The 23,563-nt window shown below is 36.5% G+C and overlaps 3 protein-coding genes across 7 annotated transcripts; 2 read left to right on the top strand and 1 right to left on the bottom strand.

Moving 5' to 3' along the window:
* Nucleotides 1-63: 63 nt before the first annotated feature.
* LOC140873828 (uncharacterized) lies at nt 64-3,248 on the top strand. Its single transcript, XM_073277100.1, has 4 exons — nt 64-340; nt 958-1,074; nt 1,168-2,031; nt 2,329-3,248. The coding sequence occupies exons 2-4, from the start codon at nt 1,066-1,068 to the stop codon at nt 2,926-2,928; spliced, it is 1,473 nt and encodes a 490-aa protein (XP_073133201.1). The 5' UTR covers nt 64-340; nt 958-1,065; the 3' UTR covers nt 2,929-3,248.
* A 660-nt stretch (nt 3,249-3,908) lies between these two features.
* Nucleotides 3,909-19,616, top strand: LOC140873821 (uncharacterized). Of its 5 annotated transcripts, none has more exons than XM_073277091.1 (11): nt 3,909-4,107; nt 5,611-8,349; nt 8,432-8,535; nt 8,699-8,768; nt 9,497-10,288; nt 10,942-11,144; nt 16,313-16,436; nt 17,267-17,473; nt 17,937-18,313; nt 18,990-19,071; nt 19,167-19,616. In XM_073277091.1, the coding sequence occupies exons 1-9, from the start codon at nt 3,952-3,954 to the stop codon at nt 18,078-18,080; spliced, it is 4,539 nt and encodes a 1,512-aa protein (XP_073133192.1). In that variant the 5' UTR covers nt 3,909-3,951; the 3' UTR covers nt 18,081-18,313; nt 18,990-19,071; nt 19,167-19,616. The 5 variants fall into 5 exon arrangements, with proteins under 5 accessions (XP_073133192.1, XP_073133190.1, XP_073133193.1 ...); XM_073277089.1 differs by having other exon boundaries at nt 19,157-19,616; XM_073277092.1 differs by having other exon boundaries at nt 18,975-19,071; nt 19,157-19,616.
* On the bottom strand, nt 18,989-21,538 carry LOC140873822 (probable WRKY transcription factor 43). The gene is made up of 2 exons (XM_073277094.1): nt 21,160-21,538; nt 18,989-19,277 (listed from the first exon to the last, which is right to left on the bottom strand). The coding sequence occupies exons 1-2, from the start codon at nt 21,480-21,482 to the stop codon at nt 19,100-19,102; spliced, it is 501 nt and encodes a 166-aa protein (XP_073133195.1). The 5' UTR covers nt 21,483-21,538; the 3' UTR covers nt 18,989-19,099.
* Between the last annotated feature and the right edge of the window lie 2,025 nt (nt 21,539-23,563).

Here is a 23,563-nt window from a genome sequence, read left to right as displayed (position 1 = left end):
GATTACCTGTTTCTTGACCATGCATCAATAACACTGTTACTGGAAATGTATAATATGCGACTTCAGAAGAAGTTTTCAGGACCTCTTCAATTCCCATACTTTTGTATTACTCACTCCGGTGGTTCTTACAATTCCTTTTTTTTTTCCCCTTTCTTTTTAACGTTATCAATGTTTATTTTTTGTCTTTATTTATTTAGATTTTTTTACGGGATCATCGTTTCACGCATTTTTCAAATTCAGTTTTGCATGTTCTGCTAATTTGTTTATTCTGTCTTTAAATTAATATAGCCTCAGGCGTATCGAAATTCCTGTCAAAGGACATTCATGCAAACATATTCAGGTACTTCCAAGCACCCATGTTTAAACAAAGTTGATGCTTCTGAAAATAAAATTTGTGAAGTTGCACGTATTGTCAATTGGTAAGGAATACCATATATTTGTGGTTAGTTTCTTTTGTGTGTTTTTATGTTTAAAGCAAAAAACTGCTTACTCTAATCCCATTGTGTTGTGGTACTGGATATATATTAGAGTATTTACCTGATCGGGTCAGGTTGGTATCGGGTACCATATTTATTTGAGTTTTATGGTGGTCTAGGTTTACACTATGAATTTGTGAAATTCCAGATAAATAATATATATTTGTATATAATAATATGCTTCCCCCGTTATAAAATTTATTTCCTCATTTTCTAATCCCACAATTTAAAAAGAAAGAAACTAGAGATTTTATCACTTATAGGTGCAAATACAACTTGAAATTCTTAGATGTGATAACATGGCTCTCACGTATAAGCAAACGAGTAAACTTTAAATCCATCACTTAGGCCTATTAATACAAGGAAATTAAAATCAGAATAATCATCCCCGTGACCCCTACAGAGAACATTCATAGTGTGTCTTAATTCTATACAATCTGTTTGTAATTCGACGACCTACCTTTTGTCCTTTTCATTCCAGTGTTTCGATTTTGACAACTACGTGGGTATCAACTCAAGAAGACCCTCCTGGCGCTGCCCATATTGTAATCAGCATGTCTGTTTCACTGATCTTCGCATAGACCAAAAAATGGTTAAGGCAAGTAACTTATTTGCATGAGCCACTTTTTACTGAATACCATCCCTCCCCCCCTTCCCCCATTTTATCTTGATGTGGTTGGATTGTGTTCAGATCTTGAAAGAGGTCGGAACAAGTGTCACCGATGTAATATTAGCTTCAGATGGTTCATGGAATGCTGTCATGGAAATTGATGATAATGCACACACGTCAGAGGATAGGACCTCTAATTCTGGACAAAATGAGTCTCCACAAACTGAATCTGTTGGCTTATTAAATGTTCCTGTTGATATACTCGATCTTACTCAGAATGATTCAATGGATTTTACTCCAAATGAAACTGAAGACCGGAAGCTTTCCTCAACGGCTCTTCAAAGTCGATCTTTGACGCAGACAACGGTAGTCGACCCTTACAGGACACACACAAATGATGTGAATCGAAGCAATGTTCGTGCTGAGGATGACTCATGGTTAAGAATCTTCATGTCAACCTTTGTGCCAGATTTTCCAGATTTTACATCAAATACACGGAATCTTGGTGCTTATGCTGCCACTTCGAATCATATTGCACCACCTGCTGGTTTATCTGAGATTCCTATTACTGATCCAAACAGAATATGCACATTTGCTAGTAATGCTCTTGCTAGCACCTCCCTCCCTCAAAGCGAAACTTCTTTGCCAAATACTTTGCAACCTCAGCAGTATCAATTTGGAAACCCAATGATCACTAACGAGTATGGAAGGTTTCCATCAGTATCGAGACAAGTATCTGGAACACCAATTGCAGTTCAGGCCCCTCCACATATGACTGCTCCTGTCCTTCAACAAACCTCTACAAATAGTCTGAATACATTTATGCAGAATGGTCTCTCAGCAGCTTATCAAGCTTACCCTGCTGCGCCAACTAATACCACTTCAACAGTTATTTCGAATCTACATTTGCCCTCATCATCATTGAATCAGTACCCTGTTATACAGGTGAACCATTAGTCTTCTAACCGCTGGTTTTTCCCCTTTTAGAAAAATTAAGTACAAAATTTCAAAATTGTCATACTTCAGTAGGGGAGGGTGGGGCATGGCCATCCCTCGTTCTTTTCTTCCTTGTTTTTCTGTTTGTGTTGTTTTTACTTCTGGCAAATTAATGTTCTTCCTATGACTTGATATTCAGTAAAAGATGATGCGTAACATATATTTCTGTTTCTTGGTAATACACTCTGTGACATATACATGAATCTTATACGCGGTCATGCACTCATTCATTTCCCTCTCTTCCAGAATTATTGGCAGCAAAATAGCTCACTAGCTTCGTCTAGATTAGCTCATCAGAATGTTACTCAGCGTGCCCCAAATCAGGTCCCAAATGCTTACCGGGGTACAGATGGACGCCAAATATCAAGTCAGCAGATGGTGAACCTAAGGATGCCTCAAGCACCAAGTCAATCTCATGGCCAGGATCAGTCACCTGCGCTGCAACCTGGTATCCATTTCTTCCACCCTCCAGCCCACACGGGAGGTTTACAAGACAGGATTGGTCATGCAAATGTCTTAATGAACAGTCAACAAGCTCATTTGATTGCAGCCGCAAACCAAGCAACGCACCTGGCACTTAATCCATCAAGAACATTAGCAGCGCCCATGTTCTCAACGAACTCTGGAACAAGTTCAACCCCATTAGCAGGGGATAATGTTACCAACCCAACTAATCAGAACTGGCGGCCCGCTGGACGTATGCGTGGAGCTCTTTCTGGGCAGGCTTTAACCGATGCGTTGAACGAGTACATAGTTCGACCTAACCAAGAAGCTGCTCGACATATCTCTGATGCGAAGTCATTCATGAATAATCCTCCCCCTGCCACTACAATCTTTCATGGCTGAAAGAGGCCAGGTTCATCCAAAACTGTACCATCTAGGACGGAAATTTGAGCTTCGAGTTTGATGGATCAACTGGGATGCATTATGTTCTTCACTCGGTCGTGGCTGCATAAGTTTTGAATCGAATGTGTATGTTTCTTGGGATTGGTTTTTGCACTAATTGCAGATGCCCCTCAAAATTTGAGAATTTTGCAGCTTTGTAAGTAGGATTCCACTCTGTATTTAAATGTAAAAAGAAGTTGGGGGACGTGTATAGGGTTGGATATATTGGAGGTATTTAAAATAGTTACCAGATGATTTCAATGATTATCTACTGTTCTTTCTCCCATCAGTCATTATATATGAAAACACTGCTCTGTGGACGTTCAAAGAAATGATAATTTGCTTTACTAAAATTGATGACTACTTCATCTAAATTAACTGAATTAATGTGTATATGTCAGTGATATTGAAATGATTACAAAAATCTATTTTACAATTTTTCGAAATCATGTACATTATCAGCATCTTATTTTTTATTTACAGTGAAATCGATGGAATTCAGTATGCGATTGCGGCTTATGCGGCAACTGAACAGCTTATTTTGACAGCTTATAAGCTGTTTTTTTAAAAATTTTATCAACCACATTTTCAGAGCTTAAGAGTTCTAAAACAGCTTATAAGCTGTTTGAAAGAGCTTTTAAGTTGTTTAATTTATGTGCTAATTAGTATTTCATGAAATAAATTATTTATTATAAATAAAATAATAGAGAATATTTGGAAATATTTTTTCCAGTTCAAAATTTAAAGATTGAGTTTTATATTTAACTTAAAAAATTACCTTATCTTTGATCCCAAAAAAAATTAAAAAAATTACCTTATCTAGAATTTAGATACTGATATAATTAACCTAATAATTAATGCCTTTGGAGAATGATCTAAGGGTGAGAATCTCATAAAATCGCTTAGGACAACGATTTTAAGGTTATTATTATACTCCGCTTCCAAACGGCATCCAAGGCGGAAGCCAAACAGATCGTTGCTCCGATGAAATGTAAATCATTGGCCTGCTTATGGTCCGGCTCGCCACCGCTTCACAGAGTCACCGCCGTCGCCGCGATTCACGAGCCGCCCACGCTTTACACTGGTGGTTACGATGGCTCCATCATCTGGTGGAACCTCATTGCCTCTCCCGAAAAAACGGTGATTGTTTTACACAAACTAGGATGGAATGACTGTGAATTGACTTTTGTCTTACGCATCTGGATTTTGTTTAATTTACTCATGGGAAGGTGCTTAATTGATGTTCTGATTTTTTGTTGCATATGATGTGTCTGGACTCTGGAGGGTTATTCTTTGACATTTATATTCGCATGAAGATACAATGAAAGTTGAAACGAAGCATGATTGCATGAACCAAACCAGGAGTTTTACATTAAGTTCTTTTTTTTTAACGTTGAATTCCATAAGAAAAGCGACAATATTTGGCTGAAGAGATTACAGAAGTCTGGTGTACCTCGAGGAAACAAAAAGTTGATTATGTTAAATTTCCTCAAGTTCTTTGAAGGACTGAGAGGACTATTAATTACACACTAAGCAACATATTTCTCATCCAAAGAACCTGGGGTTAACAATATAACCGTGAATACTAAGTAAAAATTGTAGATGATATCAAACTATGCATGTGACAATCGATTTGTATGATAGTGTTACAATTCAATCTATACATTTTCTTTTGCTGTTATTTAGAACCTAAGTGGCAAACAATGAGTCAGTCCTTGGGTGAAATTTATTCACAAGCATGTAAAATGACAAGTAATTTGATGCCAATAGGCTATAGTCACCTTTTTTGTGCACTACTGCAGTTGCATAAATTATAAATTACCAATAAAGGTATGACCGAGCAAAGATCCAGAATTCACCATCATGACATTAATGTCGTAAATGAAAAGAAAATATTTTCCTTTCTAAATGTTACATCTTTGTGATCAATAAGAACACAAACCCAGTCTTGTGTTGAAGCGATCACTATCTATAAATTCAACAAAAAGAAAAACTATCTAGTTTCATATTTTATTTTTACGAAAAGAAGATAATGTACCTTATCTGGGCAAGAACTGGAAAATCAGTTTCATTATGAGCATGAACATGACTTGGCTGCTGACAGCACCTATCAAGATTAACCTTCTCTACAGTTGTCAAAGTAAACCAAACTTTAAAACTTGTGATAAGAAAGTGGTGTCTGCAATCTCAGTGGAGCAAGTAAAATTCAAATTTAGCCATTAATTAAATTTCTTGAGGAAAACAAACTTTTCTTAGGAACAAGATTCATCAGTAGGATTGTGGACAGTAGCAGTGCATTGTATTTGTTGTTCAGTTTGGTTGGAATGTAGCAGGAGAATCTTTGAAGATATTGAAGAGTCGGTTGATTTGAGTGATTTGAAGTTTATTTGTTGTTGATGTGATAGGGATTTTGTTTACCCTTTTGTATGCGACGGATTTCTTGCCCGCCTTTTGTAACTATTAAATTTCTATATTAATATATCATCTTTTCTTATAAAAAAAGATTTATCAGTAGGATTTCCTCACATTAATATTCTTATACATCCAATTCTTGCCAGAGTGATACAGTGACCTTACCGCATTAGATTAAGTTTTAAGTTTTTTGTTCACTCATTATTTTCATTTGGTACGTCTGTTGGTCAGGAAATGAAACCAGTTGCAATGTTGTGTGGTCATAACGCTCCAATAGCTGATTTAGGGATTTGCTTTCCTTTTGAGGGGCCTGAAAGCGAAAACTTGTCTGATGTGAGTGATCTTCCTGAAAATGCAATTAACTTTGGTGCATTAATAAGTGCTTGCACTGATGGGGTATTATGTGTTTGGAGCAGAGCAAGTGGACACTGTAGGCGAAGAAGGAAAATTCCTCCTTGGGCTGGGAGCCCTTCCATAATTAGGCCATTGCCAAAAAATAGAAGATATGTATGCATTTCTTGTTGTTTTCCAAACCAAGAACATCAGATACTTAATTCAATGGAAGGGGATGAATCTTCAGGGGATGCAGATTTACAAAACATTAATCATTTGAAGTTTACTGTTCTAATTATGGACACATCTACTCTAACACTAGTCCAAACAATTTTCCATGGGAATGTATCAATGGGACCTTTGAAGTCCATGGCTATAATTGTCTCTTCTAAAGACATGGAGCAGCAGTTAGTGACGATTATTGATTCATATGGTAAGGTACTGTATATACCAATAGTGAAGGAACCTGGACAAAAAGGGAATAATGTGCCTAACGTTCCAAAGGATTCCTCAATTTCTGAAGTGATGGATTGGATGGATGATTCAGAGAAAAAGGGGTTGCTAATGGCTTTTGCAAAGCGTGGGCATGTGTTAGCCCTTGTGCATAGGACACATTGCATATTTAGACAAGCAGACAGTGGAACTGTTTTCGGTTATATATCATTCTTGGATTGTCAACTTTGTTCTGAAGACCTCATATATGTAGTAGGTGGCATGTTCCTGGGAGATGATACTGACACCACTGATAGTGGTTTTGTGGAAGAATTTTTGGCATGGAATAACATTGGAGCAGCTGTCATGTACAGAATATCTTACTCGAGCAACAAATTTAAGTTTGAACTTTTACATGCTATCCCGGCTGTATTACATCCTAATATGAGGATGTCCTTTTTTTTCGAACCTGTAAAAAATTATGTGATTCGTGTTGAGTCAAATTGCTCTCATTACAAGGAACACATGTTCTGGAGACCTCATGTTACAATCTGGCTTTTGCATCAGCAAAAGGATTGTCATGCTAAACTCAGTTTAGAGTGTGAAATGCTTGGGGAAGGTAATCTTTTTGATAGTTGGGCTTCAAACTTTTCTTTGCCTGCAACTGATGGCCTGAACCACAATATTTGCAGAGAAGGAAAGAGCTGTGGAGATGAAATGACCTCATCGCAATATGATGCACTTTCTCCAGATGAAGCCAATGGTAAATGCTCAAGTGATCACAGCTTTGGTTTTTACCAAGCAGAGCAACTAGTATCTTGTTCAATGGTTATATCTGAAACGTACTTAGCACCTTATGCTATCGTTTATGGCTTCTTCAATGGTGATATTGAAGTTGTTAGATTCCACATGTTCTTCACTGCATTGGATTCATTTATTCAGAGTCCCAATCAGGAAGCAGGGTCACGTGGACAGAAACACCACCTTTCAGGACACACAGGAGAAGTGCTATGTTTAGCTTCACATCAAATGGTGAATCGGTCTGCAGGATGCAGTTTAAATCATGTTTTAATGTCCGGAAGCATGGATTGTACAGTTCGCATCTGGGATCTGGACTCTGGTGATCCCATCACAGTGTTGCACCAGCATGTAGCTCCAGTGCATCAAATAATTCCTCCTCCGCTTCAAAGCGGATCCCCATGGAGTGATTGCTTTTTATCTGTTGGGGATGACTCATGTGTCGCCCTCGTTTCCCTTCAGACTTTGAGGGTGGAGAGATTATTTCCTGGACACCTGCACTTTCCAGCCAAAGTTGTGTGGGATGGTGTGAGAGGTTACATTGCATGTTTATGTCAGAATAATCTTGAAAAATCTGATAACATTCTGTACATTTGGGATGTAAAGACAGGTGGTTGTGAGAGAATTCTTCGTGGAGCTGCTGCACGTTCAATGTTTGATCATTTCCTTATCGTTGCTGATGAAGGATTTTCATCTGGAAATTTTATATATGGGAATACTTCAGCCTCCTCTTTAGTTTTTCCAGTAATTGAGACAAAACAGTTTCCACAATCTCACCCAAAATCTTTAGGGAAGAGGATTTCTATGCAAAAACAATCTGCGGGAAAGATACACGAATCTACTGATGCATCTGAAACATCAAATGATATGCAAAAAACTGGTCCAAATCCCAGTTCATTTGCTTCAGTAATCTTCCAACACGACACACACCCAATTAAAACCTCCTGTCCTTTTCCTGGAGTTTCCACTTTGTGTTTTGATCTCACTTCCTTGATGTCTCTCTGTTCTAACCATGAATTTTCCGGAGGTGGAAGTCCTGTTGGGGAAAACGTTCATGTAAAGGGTGCTGGAACTAGGTCACGTAAAGAAGATGCATATGAAAAGGAGAATACTTCTCCGAAGGAACTCTGGGCCGAGTCTCCAAGCCATCATGTGGAGGGCAGAATTGACTCTATTTCCTCTGTTGTCACATTAGAACATCATGAATGGGTTCACACTCTTGAGAGATGCTTACTTCAGTTCAGCCTTTCATTTCTGCACTTGTGGAATGTTGACGGTGAGCTTGATAACTTGCTAATTGCTGAAATGGGGCTGAGCAGGCCTGATTCTTTCAGTATAGCCTCTGGTTTATTGGGAGACAAGGGTTCCATGACGCTTACATTTCCAGGCTCTAGTTCAACTCTAGAGGTACTTTAATCAATGAATTATGTTTTCTTATTTGTTTTATTGACTCCATTTCTATCTTAATATTGGAATGTTCCCATCACAGCTCTGGAGATCTTCATCTGAGTATTCTGCTTTGAGATCATTAACAATGGTGTCCCTTGCCCAACACTTGATTAGCTTATCACATTCTTATACCTCTGCCAGCAGGTATGAAAACTTTCGAGTATATGATTTAAATCTTCTCAAGAACTCGCTTTTTTTCATTTGCCATTCCATACTGACCAGGTTCCTGAGAACTTATTTGTTTAATGTTACAGTTATTTGCAATAGCTAATTTCAGAGTCATTAATGAAATGTCTCTCAAATGCAGTGCTTTAGCGGCATTCTACATGCGGAAATTTGCAGATAAATTTTCAGACATAAAACCTCCTTTGCTCCAGGTAACAAATTGTATCATTAAGGGAATGAGATTTGTTGTTCCATGCTTTTGTAAATTTGTTGTCAGGAACTAAGTTTCTGGTCTTCTTTCTACCCCCCTGTCATGCGATGTGAAAAGAGATTTAGTCAAATTTCATTGCCATCATGTTTTGCAATTCATGAGTTATCTAAGTTGATTCTTGGTTATTGTTAACGTGAAATAATAAATTATATTTTCAATTATTTTACAAACTTCCTCAGCTGAAATTACTAACCATGGCCGATTATACAATATTCTAAGAGTGGGTGAATATTTTAGGTCTGATGTCCCATTACAACCTTAGATCATGTAAAAAATTCCATAATTTTCTCATCAAAATTTTTTTAGGCATGAGGCCAGGCAACCTTTTATCCTTTTGATCAAGTCTCTAGCACTAAGGTGTCTTTTTTGTTTGAAATTTTTTCTCCTGTATCCCCTACATTTTTTACCATGATTAAAAATTTTGCATGCCTAAAAAATGTGTGGCAGAATCTTTTCCACGTAAAATGCAGTTGTACAGAAAGAGTTCTTTTCTTCATGTGTTGCTAATGTTTTGTGTGTAGTTTGTATTGCTGCAGACGCTTCATGTAGCATCAAGTTTTTCATTTTTATTATTATTTTTTAAAAATTGTAGCGTCAAGTTTTCAAATGTTTGTAAAGAGATATGATTTTGATAAGTTCTATATACTGATTGATTTATTTGTCCCGCAGCTCTTGGTAAGCTTTTGGCAACATGAGTTTGAACATGTGAAAATGACTTCCCGTTCTCTATTTCATTGTGCTGCTACGCGGGCAATTCCTCTTTCATTGTGCTGTTCAAAGACTGATGATAATCATAACATTTTTCGTATTGGAGTACCAGTGGAAGAACTTGAATGTTCGACCTCAGTAACTGTAGTATCTGATGAGAGAATAGAAACTCAAACAGAACATGTGGGAAAAGAATCCGAAATAACATTGTGGTTGGACTCGTATCAATTGCAAGATTGGATTTCCTGTGTAGGGGGAACAACTCAGGATGCAATGACTGCTCAAATAATTGTTGCTGCAGCATTGGCTGTCTGGTATCCTTTCCTCGTCAAATCAAGACTTGCAACCGTGGTAGTTCATTCATTGGTGAAATTAGTCATGGCTATGAATGAAAAGTATAGTGCTGCTGCGGCAGAGATTCTGGCTGAAGGTATGGAGAGTACGTGGAAAGCATGCATTGGTTCTGATATAACTCGCCTGATAGGTGAAATCTTCTTTCAAGTCGAGTGTGTCAGTGGTACATCAGCTAATTTATCTGCTCAAAATACTGCTGGCACTATTAATATCAGAGAGACTTTAGTTGGGATTCTCCTTCCAAGTCTTGCAATGGCTGACATACCAGGATTTCTGCATGTAATAGAGAGCCAAATATGGTCTACCGCATCTGATTCACCAGTTCATGTGGTATCCCTCGTGACTTTAATGAGGGTTGTCCGTGGTTCTCCAAGAAACTTGGCTCCATATCTTGACAAGGTATGTGAGAGTAATTCAATGGGTTTTCTATCTTGAAATAATTTCTTAATTTTTACACTAACTATCTTGAATTAGTTTCTTCATTTGTAAGCTCACGTTCCTGCATATTCTTCAAGCATTCTTCTTCAAAGAACAACGGTTACACTTTTTGTAGTTGTATTTCAAGACATCAGTAGAGGCGCGATTATTTCAATTATGCTGGCTGAGAAGTTATCAATATTTAACAAGATGCTGGCTTCACACTTGCTTATTCTGTTGACTTAAAATTAAAATTTTCAAAATTAGAAGGGATGCAAATGTATTCTTCTTTGCATTTTTCTGGTATAATTAAATAATATTTACATAGTTTTTGAGCCCAAGTTTATGGATCAAAAATTTTTTTATTCTATTTATGTTTTCCTTGAAGATGCGTCGTATCTGGAGTTTACGATTGATATAAAATGTGATATTGTTTTCTTCTGACTGACACTAGTTTTTCACCAGTCCACCCACTGCCACAGATTTTGTGAAAAAGAAAAATGGTGTATTGGTGTTTGCAATTTGTATTGCTTTTGAGACTGTATATGATTGTGGCTTCAAGGTGTTTGGCACAATGATTTTCTTATTTTTTTTGTTTTCAAATCATGATGTCTAACATCCAGACAGGTTTGCAGGTTGTCTCTTTTATATTACAGACAATGGATCCTGGTAACTCAACCATGCGCAAAAATTGTGTGAAGAATTCTATGACTGCATTGAAAGATGTTTTACGTGTATTTCCCATGATATCACTGAATGATACATCAACTCGATTGGCAGTAGGGGATGCAATTGGAGAGATTAATAATGCCAGCATTTGGGTTTATGACATGCAAAGGTAATAAATGAAGTTTGAAATTGCAAGGTGCAGTCATTCGAATTCAATGATTTGAACAGGATTTATTTGATTTTGGGGTTTCTTTTCTGTCTGGTGGTGTTGCATGTAGTGCATGGGATCTTTTCTTTCTGGTGTTGTTGAATGTAGTGCATGGGATCTTTTCTGTCTGGTCGGAGTATTTTGATGGCATTACTCTTGTTGCTCTTATGGTTGTGCACGGATTATCATAAATGTTTCGCTGCTAGTTTGCACCAACGATTATGTGTAGAATAAAATAAAATATAAAGTAGATTGTGTGAATATTTCTATGGTTGGTAGGATTTGTTAAATATTTGTAACTTGGTAAAATTATATTATCTTTCTGTTCTTAGGAGATTAGATTCTCTCTTTGTATTCTATTTAAATGTGTACCTTATAGTCAATTGAATATAGATTTATTATTCCAATCCTCTGTAATTTACATGGTATCAGAGCCATAAAGTTCGAAATCAGTCTCCTCTCTCGAAATTTTCATCTCCAAAAATGTCATCGGACTCATCAAAACCCGATGAGAATTCTGAGAAGTCGTCAGCGTCTCTTGCTCCTCTTTCCGGGAGTGATAATTCATCTCTTCAAATCACTGCCCACAAACTCAACGGCCACAATTACTTACAGTGGGCACAATCTGTCAAAATTGTAATATGTGGCCGTGGAAAAATGGGATATCTTACCGGCGAACTCGAGTCACCTAAGAAGTCGGATCCTACATACAAAACTTGGGTGGCTGAAAATTCCATTGTTCTCGCATGGCTCATCAATTCCATGGAGAACAACATCAGCCGCCGTTATTTGTGGTTCCAAACTGCCAAAGAGGTATGGGACGCTGCTCGTCGGATGTATTCTGACCTTGGGAATGCCTCGCAAATCTTCGAGCTTCGTTCAAAACTCAAGGAACTACAGCAGGGTTCTAATTCCGTGACCCAATACTTTACTGATCTTCAAGACTTGTGGCAAGAGTTGGATCTTTTCCTGGACAACACTCCCACTTGTGCTAATTGCAGCGTCAAAGTTCGTCAGAATCTGGAAAAAGAACGTGTCTTTGATTTCCTGGCAGGACTCAATCGGGAACTCGATGATGTTCGAGGTCGTATTGTTGCACGAGAGCCATTCCCATCTCCTGAAGATGCATTCGCTGATGTTCGGCGTGAAGAGATGCGCTGCAAAGTCATGTTACCCACCTCCTTGCCAGCAGCATCTTCTGCCCCAGAAGTCTCTGCCTTGATCTCAAATAAATTCCACATCCCGGGCCAGCGTCAAGGCAAACGCCCTTGGTGCGAACACTGCAAACGTCCTGGACATACCAAGGACAAGTGCTGGGAAATATACGGCAAACCAGTGGACTGGCAACCACGGAAACAACCCCAAGGTCGTGGTTTCCAAACCCAAATAGCCCAAGAGCAGCCTGCATCTTCTGACATCACTGCACCATTCACAAAGGAACAGATAGAGCAAATTGAACAATATTGTCGTCTCCTGCGTCAGTCCTCCCTCAATCCATCTCCAACTCCAACTGTTGGTTCTTGCTCCATCACCCAATCTGGTAAAATTCCGTCTGCCATAAATTCTTGTGATGCTGAGTCTTGGATTGTCGATTCTGGAGCCTCCGATCATATGACGGGCAACTCTACTCTTTTTTCTAGTTACATTCCGTGCACTAGCCGTACCACAGTTAGAATAGCTGATGGTTCTTTGACTCGTGTTATGGGCCTTGGCAATATTCAATTGTCAAGAGATATCATCCTTAAATCTGTTTTTCATGTCCCTTCCTTGAAGTGTAATCTGATATCTGTCAGTAAACTAACTAAGGATAATAAGTGTGTCGTCAAATTCTTACCTTTCTCTTGTTTATTTCAGGAACTACCATCGGAGAAGACGATTGGCAGTGCTAGGATTCACCATGGTCTTTACTACTTCGAGAATGCTCCGTCCGTCTATCGACAGTCTCTTTTGTCCAGTGTGTGTTCTCCACCTGTTTTGAATCTTTCCAAAATAATGTTGTGGCACCATAGACTTGGCCATCCTAGTTTTTTATATTTAAAACGTTTGTTTCCCTCCTTGTTTGTGAGTAATAAAAATCTTGATTTGGTTTCATGTGATATTTGTCAACTTGCAAAGCATACAAGAGTTTCTTTATCTCCAAAGCCGTATACACCCTCGTCACCTTTTTCATTAATTCACAGTGATATCTGGGGTCCCTCCCCGGTTACGACACTTCAAGGAAAACGATGGTTTCTCACATTTATAGATGATCACACACGAGCCACCTGGGTTTATCTTCTCAAAAACAAATCTGACACATATGCCACATTCACCAACTTTCACCAAATGATTCAAACTAAATTTAATACCCGCATCCGCACCCTAAGAACCGACAATGGTACAGAATATTTCAATACCACTCTCGGTGACTATCTCAACTCCCATGGTATTTCCCATCAGAGTTCCTGTGTTGATACTCCCCAACAAAACGGGGTATCCGAACGGAAAAATCGCCACCTTCTTGACGTTGCTCGTGCCCTTTTGTTCACCATGAATGTTCCTAAATACCTCTGGGGTGATGCAGTTCTCACCGCTGCCTTTCTCATTAATCGTCTCCCCAACCGACCACTCCACTTCCAAACTCCCATGTCTCTCCTTACAAAAGAATTCCCTCATAGTCATATCTTCACTCACCTTCCGCTTAAGACATTTGGGTGTACGGCATTTGTGCATGTCCATAATCACAATCGCAGCAAACTTGATCCTCGAGCCATTAAAACTGTCTTCGTGGGTTATTCTGCCTCTCAAAAAGGTTACCGATGTTATTGTCCTAAAACGAGAAAAATGTATGTCTCCTGTGATGTCACCTTTCTCGAGACTACACCTTTTTTCTCCTCATCTCCGCTTCAGGGGGAGACTTCTCATGAAGCTCGTTGGGATACTACTCCTCTTCTTGGTGTACCAATTGATTCTGTACCAATTGATCCTCTATTTTTCACGTGTCCTGACTCGTCTACAACCAACACTCGAGTACATGATTCCACTACACCTCATATTCCTGTGTTAGAAACAGAAACAGAACCAGCACCACGCAAAGAATTGTATGTCTATTCACGAAGGAACAAATCTCAGGTAACTAAAGATGCAGTGAATCCTAGCCACAGTCAAGAGAATGAACCGATGGTAGATTCTTCTCTGTCAGGTACCACTCATGATCTTGATGTACCTATAGCTTTTAGAAAGGGTGTGAGATCTTGTACTAAACATCCCATTTCTAACTTTGTTTCTTATTCGAATCTATCCTCTTCATTTCGTGTCTTTACTTCTACATTGTCTAGTATAATCATTCCCAGGTCAATTCAAGAAGCTCTAAATGTTCCAGAATGGAAGGCTGCAGTGCTGGAAGAAATGAGCGCCCTACAACAGAATAATACATGGAGCTTGGTACAATTGCCACAAGGAAAAAATACAGTCGGGTGTAGATGGGTATTTACAGTAAAGTACAAGGCTGATGGTTCAATCGAAAGACATAAAGCACGCTTGGTTGCCAAGGGATTCACACAAACTTATGGTATAGATTACACTGAAACTTTCGCACCTGTTGCAAAATTAAACACTGTTAGAATCCTTCTATCTTTGGCTGCCAATCTTGATTGGCCACTTCATCAGCTGGATATTAAAAATGCCTTCCTTAATGGTGAACTTGAAGAGGAAGTGTACATGAGTCAACCTCCTGGTTTTGAGGAAAGGGTTGAAAGTCAGATTGTGTGCAAGCTCCACAAATCTCTTTATGGGCTCAAACAATCTCCTCGTGCTTGGTTTGACAGATTCTCCAAAGTTATTAAAAAGTTCGGCTACAGTCAGGGACAAGCAGACCATACACTATTCGTTAAACACTCCAAGAACGGGAAGATAACCATTCTTATAGTGTATGTTGATGATATAATTGTCACAGGAGACGACAATCAAGAAATGCAGAATATTAAGCTGATGATGGCTAAGGAGTTCGAAGTTAAAGATCTTGGGACACTCAGATACTTCTTGGGAATGGAAATTGCTAGAAGCAAGAAAGGAATTTCTATTTCTCAACGAAAGTACACATTGGATCTATTGGAGGAAACTGGAATGTTAGGGTGCAGGCCAAGCCAAACGCCGATTGAATTGGGGAATAAAAAACAAATGTTGGAGGGAAATTCAGTAGATAAAGAAAGTTATCAACGACTCGTGGGAAAACTCATCTATCTCTCACATACTCGCCCAGATATTGCATTTGGAGTTAGTCTCGTAAGTCAATACATGCACTCACCTTGTCAAGGTCATCTTGATGCAGTTTACAGAATATTGAGGTATTTGAAGCAAACACCTGGTCGAGGTCTATTCTTTGCAAAATGTGATGATCGAAGAGTGAGTGCATTCACAGATGCAGACTGGGCAGGCTCTGTTACTGATCGAAAGTCAACATCAAGATATTGTACCCGAGTGTGGGGTAATTTAGTAACTTGGAGAAGCAAGAAACAATCGGTGGTTGCAAGAAGTAGTGCAGAAGCTGAGTATAGGTCAATGGCACATGGAGTATGCGAGCTCATCTGGATCCAAAGAGTGATGAAAGAACTTAAAATGGAGTGCACAGAACCTATGCAGCTCTACTGTGATAACAAATCTGCCATAAGTATAGCTCACAACCCTGTTCATCATGACAGAACTAAGCATGTCGAAGTAGATCGGCACTTTATTAAAGAAAAAATTGATGGAGGGATTGTCAGGCTTGAATATGTTCCCACAACTCATCAACTTGCTGATCTATTCACAAAAGGATTGTCCGAACAAACTCATGAATTTCTTGTTGGCAAGCTTGGTCTCATCAACATCTACAGTCAAGCTTGAGGGGGAGTGTAGAATAAAATAAAATATAAAGTAGATTGTGTGAATATTTCTATGGTTGGTAGGATTTGTTAAATATTTGTAACTTGGTAAGAGTATATTATCTTTCTGTTCTTAGGAGATTAGATTCTCTCTTTGTATTCTATTTAAATGTGTACCTTATAGTCAATTGAATATAGATTTATTATTTCAATCCTCTATAATTTACATTATGTGTGGTTTTGCTATTAAATTTCTTCTCACAATCTATTTCACCACTTTAATTATAGTATGAGCAAGATAAAGGTCTTGGACGCTAGTGGACCTCCTGGACTTCCACGTTTGCTTGGAGGTGCCTCAGAAATGGTCATTAATTCTGCAATATCAGCTCTAAGCTTCTCACCAGATGGAGAGGTATGACAGATGTGTACATATATTTACAGATTCTTAATTCTTATGTCTGCGGTCTGCCCATTTCTGCTGTCGAAATCTAAAATAACAAATTTGAGCAACAGACACTTTATGTAAGAGATTTGTTTTTTAAAAATGCAAAGTTCATATCAGACCAGTTTTTCCGTGTGAAGATGCAATATTTTCGCTTTACCAGTTAAAGGTAATCGTAGTTCATATTGTAAGACGTTAATGCATGTTTTACTTATTGAACTGTCATATTTGTCTCTTCATATCTTTGTTCATGTCTCTTGCCAATATATGTGTGACTTAAAGCATATAATTTTGTCTAAATTCAAATTTCCTTCAGTTTTTAATTTGTTTTGCTGTCAATGACAGTTGTTCTTCGTAGTGGTGTGCTTATTTTATTTAACTTTAGAGCCAAAGAATTATGACCAAATTTTGATTTAATATAAAGTCAATGCTATCCTTGTTAATTTTTTTTTTATACTTAACGAACTGCTATTACAGTTTCCATGCTATACCCAGATGTATGTTGCACTGCTATTACAGTTGCCACGCTATACCCAGATGTATGTTATACTGTTCTGGAAGGAAGTTGTTATGTTAAATTGTATCCTCCAGAGTAATTTCCGGGTTGCAACTAGATGTTTCAACAAACCTTGTGACTTGTTTCTTTCTTATGTTGACCTCTGTTCTTAATTCATGTATTGTGGCCCATACACCATGGCTCGCGATACAAGGTTCCTGAAGTGAAGTGTCTTACCAATTGAGGGCCCATAAATATATTTTTTAAAAATATTTCACTTCTTTTTTCTCTTTTTTGTATGCAGGGTCTAGCTGCTTTTTCAGAGAATGGCCTGATGATTAGATGGTGGTCATTAGGCTCAGTGTGGTGGGAGAAACTAAATCGAAATTTTGTTCCTGTGCGGTGCACCAAGCTGATATTTATTCCTCCATGGGAGGGATTTTCGCCCAATTCTACTAGGTCCAGCATTCTGTCAAGTGTAGTTCATGATGACGGAGAAACCAATTCACCGGTAACTTTTTTTATTAAGTTTCACTATTTTAATAATTGTCATGGTACTGTGACTGTTCTTGAATGGCCTGAAACATAAATGGATAACAGTGCTATAACCAAAACAAATACGTAAAACATGCTCGCGCAATGCATGAAGCAAATATAAGTTTAGTTTAATGAATAAGATACAAGATGAAATTCTTAGTTGTCAAGTTCGCTTGTCATCCATGTTATTCCTACAGTTATAGGAATCCTCACCATGTTAATTTTTATGATTTGAACTCTTGATGCTTATGTACGAGGTCCACTCTAGACCTTTTGAGTTTTGATACCTCTTTACATGTTGCAGTGAGAATCAATTAATTTTACTTTTAGAGAATTATAACTGGGCCTCTTTATTTTGTGATGCTATTTTATTATGGGACCTGTTTATACGTTCATGCACTTGTTTATTTTTGAATGAACGTTGTTATATATTGCAGGGAAGTAACAAATCATCAAGCGAAGTGGACAGATTGAAGCTTTTGATTCACAATCTTGACCTGTCTTATAGGCTTGAATGGGTTGGTGAAAGAAAAGTAAAACTCTCCCACCATTCCAATGAGCTAGGCATTTTCCAGCTATAAGCATTTGCAAGAACCATGTTTCATGCCAAATGTTGTGAAGCTCCATACCTAAATTCTTGAACTACGACATTGTTACTAGTTACATATATATTGTTTGCTTAGATAGTTCTTAAACCAGAGTGGACTTCACCTAGGGTTCTCAATTTTGGTTACCAGCTCATTATACTGCGACACCGGGCTTTTCGTGCAATCTTCTGAAGAATTCAGTCCTCTGCCTCACACCTAATTTATCGGTACTCTCTCTTCCCAATTTGTTATTCATGCTAATAAACCACTCATTATTGTTATGATGTACAACATTATTTAGTTTTATTGTATTATGATGAATCATATATACATACTAGTGGCACGTACCAAAACTCTTTTCATGTTACTTGATGTTAGATTGTGTGTTGTGAGCGTTCTAATGGTTAATAAACTTGTTCATAAATACTACTGCTTAATCTTCTCCCTCCCTATACATGTTTGGGGAATTGGGATAATTTATATGATTTGATGGTGGCAGGCAAGATCCTTTTTCATTTTATCAAAACGACCTGCCATCTCATATTTCATGGTGAATGATAGTTGAATATACAAGTGTCATTCATCCACGTACGTAAAACGAGAAAATTCTGTATGTGGAACATAAATTCTGGAGTTTCAAGCGATGCACTAAGCATGGTCCGCGCATTGTGTGGCACGAAGGGTGCCATAACAATCACGGCGATATTATGCACGATTCTAGGTTCAGATCTTGGCTATATCTATCTCAAAGTGGTATGGATATATGCGTAAGACACAACACATTGTAATGGTTGGCCCGGTTCAATGTAAAGTTTTCCCATAAAGTCAACATCCTAGATGTCACTAGTCAGTCATGTTATCAATTATATATTTTACATATACTTGTAGCCTTTTGTTTTACAGTTCTGTACAAGACAGCTTGGGGTATCATGTATATCATCCAGATTCCAGTGGGAGCAGTACCGGCGGTAGCAACAGACAGCAGGTAGAAATCCCGAAACACAGACAACTTTTCAGAATCTTGATAGAAATTGGAGCTGCCTGAGAATGGGGGTCAATGTTTCCATTAGTTTTTCACAGGGATGATTGTGAATTCCTTCGTACGTCGTGACAACGATGCTGGTGTCCTTTGAAAGCCTCTGTATTTGCTTCTTCACATTGCACGTATGATGTGTGCACCGGTAATAACTCCTTAGCCACATCCGCAAAACAAGAAAGATTCAAAGTTATTTTTTCGTATAGAAGACAATGTAGCAATTACCGAGTCGGTATGCAGAGTAAATTAGTTAATTTGTTGCCACTCTCTCTCTCTGTGTCATGTGTGTGTGTGTGTGTGTGTGTTGTCTGAAACCATACGAAGCTTCCAAGTCATTGTGTAAGCATACTGTGTTGTTTATGGTTATTGAAATTTGAATTTAAATAATCCTGGTTGAATGTAGGGAAATTAGATTATTTCTGAAAGCAATCACCAAAACTACCGCTCCATGGATTTCGTACGAAAATATTTGTGAAATAACAGTGTTGTCTTAAAATCAATTTTACTAAATATTAATTAATAATATATTTATTTCATTCAAATTGCTTTAAATTAAGATTATTATACACAAGTTATTAGAGTATTTTCAAATATTTAATAAACTTGAACAAAAAAAACCGTTTAAAAATAAATTCATGAAAGTGAATAAACCACGTGTGGAAATAATATATTTTCTAGATGTTTTTAACAAATTAATTTTCTATATTTGATATAAAAAAATCTAATACAAAATAAAATATTTAAGTGCGAAACAAAAATTAATTAATATAAGTTTTAATTATGAAAGTTGGCTTGTGTGGAAATAATTTGTTTTCAATCATGTTTAACAAAATAAATGTAGATATTTAAAATTAAAAAAAATATCCGGGGTTTAAAACCAACATTTAAGAAAGCATATACTTCTATCATATGCTTTAATATTATAAAATTCCCATTAGTTTTTCAAGTGAAAGAAACTGCATTATCCATACATAAAACATAATAAATTTTTAATTTTGAATTTAAGTACTGTTTTCCATTAAAGTTTATAGTATGCTATTTTCGGCATAAAATTTATTAAAAATTGGGTTTTTAAGATAAAAGTATAAAACTATATTTCTTGGGTTTTTGTATATAAAGTTTCGTAGAATAAATTTTTGGTGATTTTCCTATGTTTTATGATGAAGGCCAAAACATGGTCTTATAATTGTAGTAAAAAGTTTGTAACATTTTTCGATATTCATATAATTTTATTATTATAAATATGTTTTGTTTAAATAAAACTATTGAAAATGAATAAACTTTTTTATTTTTTTTTCAGTAAAATCAAAAAATTTCATCTGGGAAAATAATATTTTACAATGTGCAGTGCTGATCAAGTGTAATATAGGTGAAAATGTGAAACTATTATTGTTATTAAATCACTCATAAATCTATTATTAAATCATCTCTTTATCTCTCAACTCATTATTACTTAAATTCAATCCCCTTGCTATCTAATTTACTTATTTAAAATTAATTATATTACTAATATTTAATTTTAGATTTTACGATAAAAACATATTGAAAAAGTAATTAATAGTTGCACCAATAAACCTGTGTATATATACTATACGCATGCAGTTCATGAGTGACAACCGCAAAAACCACACACACAAATTAAAGTTAACGTATTCAACTTTCAAATGGATGCAAACGCAAACAAAATGCCTAAAGAATAAAATCATGTATATGTCGCAAAAAACCCAATGTGGGATTTCAATTATGAAATTAAAATTCTAATTCACTAAATTCCTTATACTTGTTTATAAATTGTATATATCTTAGAAGGGAATAGGGGAATTCTTGAGTTTTGGTAGGTATATATATTTTGCTGATTAGGCGACCAAATTGTGTTTTGCTTGCATTCTCTTCACATTTATTCGTCTGCGTGTGTGTTTATACATCTGTTTTTTTTTTTTTTGATAATTTGCTCAAAATTTCATTCACATTATTGCATATATTAATGTGTTTTTTTTTTTTATTTTTAAAATGTAACTTTTGAAATATCAAACTTACCTTGGATGGATGCTATCTTTGACAGATTTCTGTCCATATTTTCTCCACTTGTATCCATCATCAAGAATATCTTCTGAACTCCTGGTATGAAATGCAACCCTTGCCGGAATATTTTTGTACCTCCTTTTCTTACCACAGTTCCCCGCGTTTCGTCGTACAATACCCTCCCCTTCCCTAACCGAAGAAATCGCGGTCTGCTCCGGCAGAAAAATGTTACAGAAATCATCAATATTGTGATTTTGAGAAGAAAGCAATTGAGGGTACTGCAGGTTTTGCATGGATTGGTCTAATATGGGAGCTGGGGGAATATTAATATTATCCATTGATTCTTGTATTGGAAATAAAGATGGTGTAAAGTAGGAGTTATTTTCACCTTCCATGCAATCAAGATGATCGAGCTAGGGACTAATAATCCTCAAGGATTGATTGCATGAGCGAAGAGGATTTTAGTTTCTGGAGCTCCATACAAGATATATAGGGTTTGGTGGGACAAACAAAGAAAATGAATTAGGTCCAAAAGTCAATTTTTTTTCAAAAATAAATAAAAATTGTATATTACAACAGAGAAAGCTAGGCCAGAATTTTGGCTTAGCTTGTAATCCTAGAGAAAGCCAACCACTATCACCTAATTAATTTGATCTGTTCAACCTCCTGAATATATGTGATGAATAATGAATGTTATTGTGCCAAAACTTGGAGGTTTTGCAAGTAATTTGGTCAAAGTGATGGGGGTAAATTAAAAGAAGTAGTATTTTAGTTTGTTGGGCAACTACCCTAGAGTTTTCTTGAAATGGAGACCAAAAGGTATATTGTTCGAGGTTGTTTGGAAAATTATGGGACATCTATCTTTTTAAGCATCATAATTAAAATGAAGTGACGATCACAATTCTTTTGCTACTTGAAAATATTTACATGGCATGTGATCATAAAACCGATCAAATAGGGAGAAATATTCAAAAAAATTTGATAATGATACTTTTTTTTAAAAGTACAAGTACAAGATTACAAGTAATCAATTACAACAATATAATGAAACTGCCCGCACAATCGACCGGACTTGAGCATTGGCCCGAGACTTGCTTATCTCAGGCAAAAAAACTACTTAAATTTACCTAAATAAATTAGAAAAATTACCCACAATCAGCAATCAGCGGAAATCAAACCTGAGACCAATTGGTCTCTGGACCTCACCCTTAGCAATTGGGCTAAGGGCTCATTGGCTGATAATGATACTAAACTGATGAAAGAAGATATTATAATAATGTTTTTTTTAAAAAAAAATTATATATATTTGTTTTAATCGTATTTATACATCAATTATTATATCCATTTCTAAAGTGACTAAACTATCATGTAAAAACCAAACAATTACAACCCACTTAATCTTCTGGAATCCATTGTGTAACAAAAAATCAACTTTTTTCAAGTTATATACATATATATCTTTTTACTACACTATCATATGTGTACTTTAATTCAACAACCAACAAAATTCTAACATGTTACAGAATTCTTTCAAACTTCATTATTCATGAACGTAAATTTCTTTTCACATCATGTCCAATTCATCTAAGCTCCAGAGGAAATAAATGTTTATTCATCTTTCAAGTGAAGTATACCAATATAATTGGTACAAATGTTATCAAAAGAAATGAATTCATGGGTCATGAAATGTCAATTTACGTCAATTTAGGAGCCGATTTATTTCATCTTCTATTTTGGGAGCATAACACATCTTGTAAACCAATTGAAACATGTCTACGGAATTTAACTTTTCTCAGGAAAGAGCTAGAATTTTTTTTAGTCACAATCTCGCAATACATTAAATAAAAATCTAGCTCGTCGATAGAATTGTTGATATCATTAATATGACTATATATATGTAAGTGTTCCTTTAGTGTTATTCTAAAGGAAATTGGCAGCACAATCTAGTTCCCTTGGATCTTTTGTCAAGTCTTGGGCCAAATTTACTCAGATTTGGCCTACACTAATTACGTCATTTCGTATGTAATTGGGAAGAGGGTGACTGATTGTACTTCACTAATTCTTTGTAATTAGGATAAGGATGATGGAACGACTGATGGAATTCGCAAAGAAGGAATTGCATCAAAACCCTTTAGGGGGATTAGATCCGCTGCTGTGGGGTGCCAAACGGCCCCCACAGCACATTACTCTTTCTTTTTCTTTTCTTTTTTTTTCTTTTTTTTTGGCCTTTTGTTATATATTTAATTATCTATATTTTTATTTACATTTTTGTGCTTTTTTTTTTTTGCTAAAATTTTTGGGTTTTTTTGTTTCCCTCTTTTGGCCTTTCTTTTTTTAATTATACATTTATTTTTTAAAAAAATATATGTCATTTTTTTATCTTGTCATTTTTTGTATCATTTTTAACACATTATGCTTG

The sequence above is a fragment of the Henckelia pumila genome, unplaced genomic scaffold (assembly GCF_033568475.1).
Source record: "Henckelia pumila isolate YLH828 unplaced genomic scaffold, ASM3356847v2 CTG_80:::fragment_2:::debris, whole genome shotgun sequence".
Taxonomy (NCBI): Eukaryota; Viridiplantae; Streptophyta; class Magnoliopsida; order Lamiales; family Gesneriaceae; genus Henckelia; species Henckelia pumila.
The sequence above is the reverse complement of the archived record's forward strand: the minus strand, read 5'-3'. Positions and strand labels throughout refer to the sequence as shown.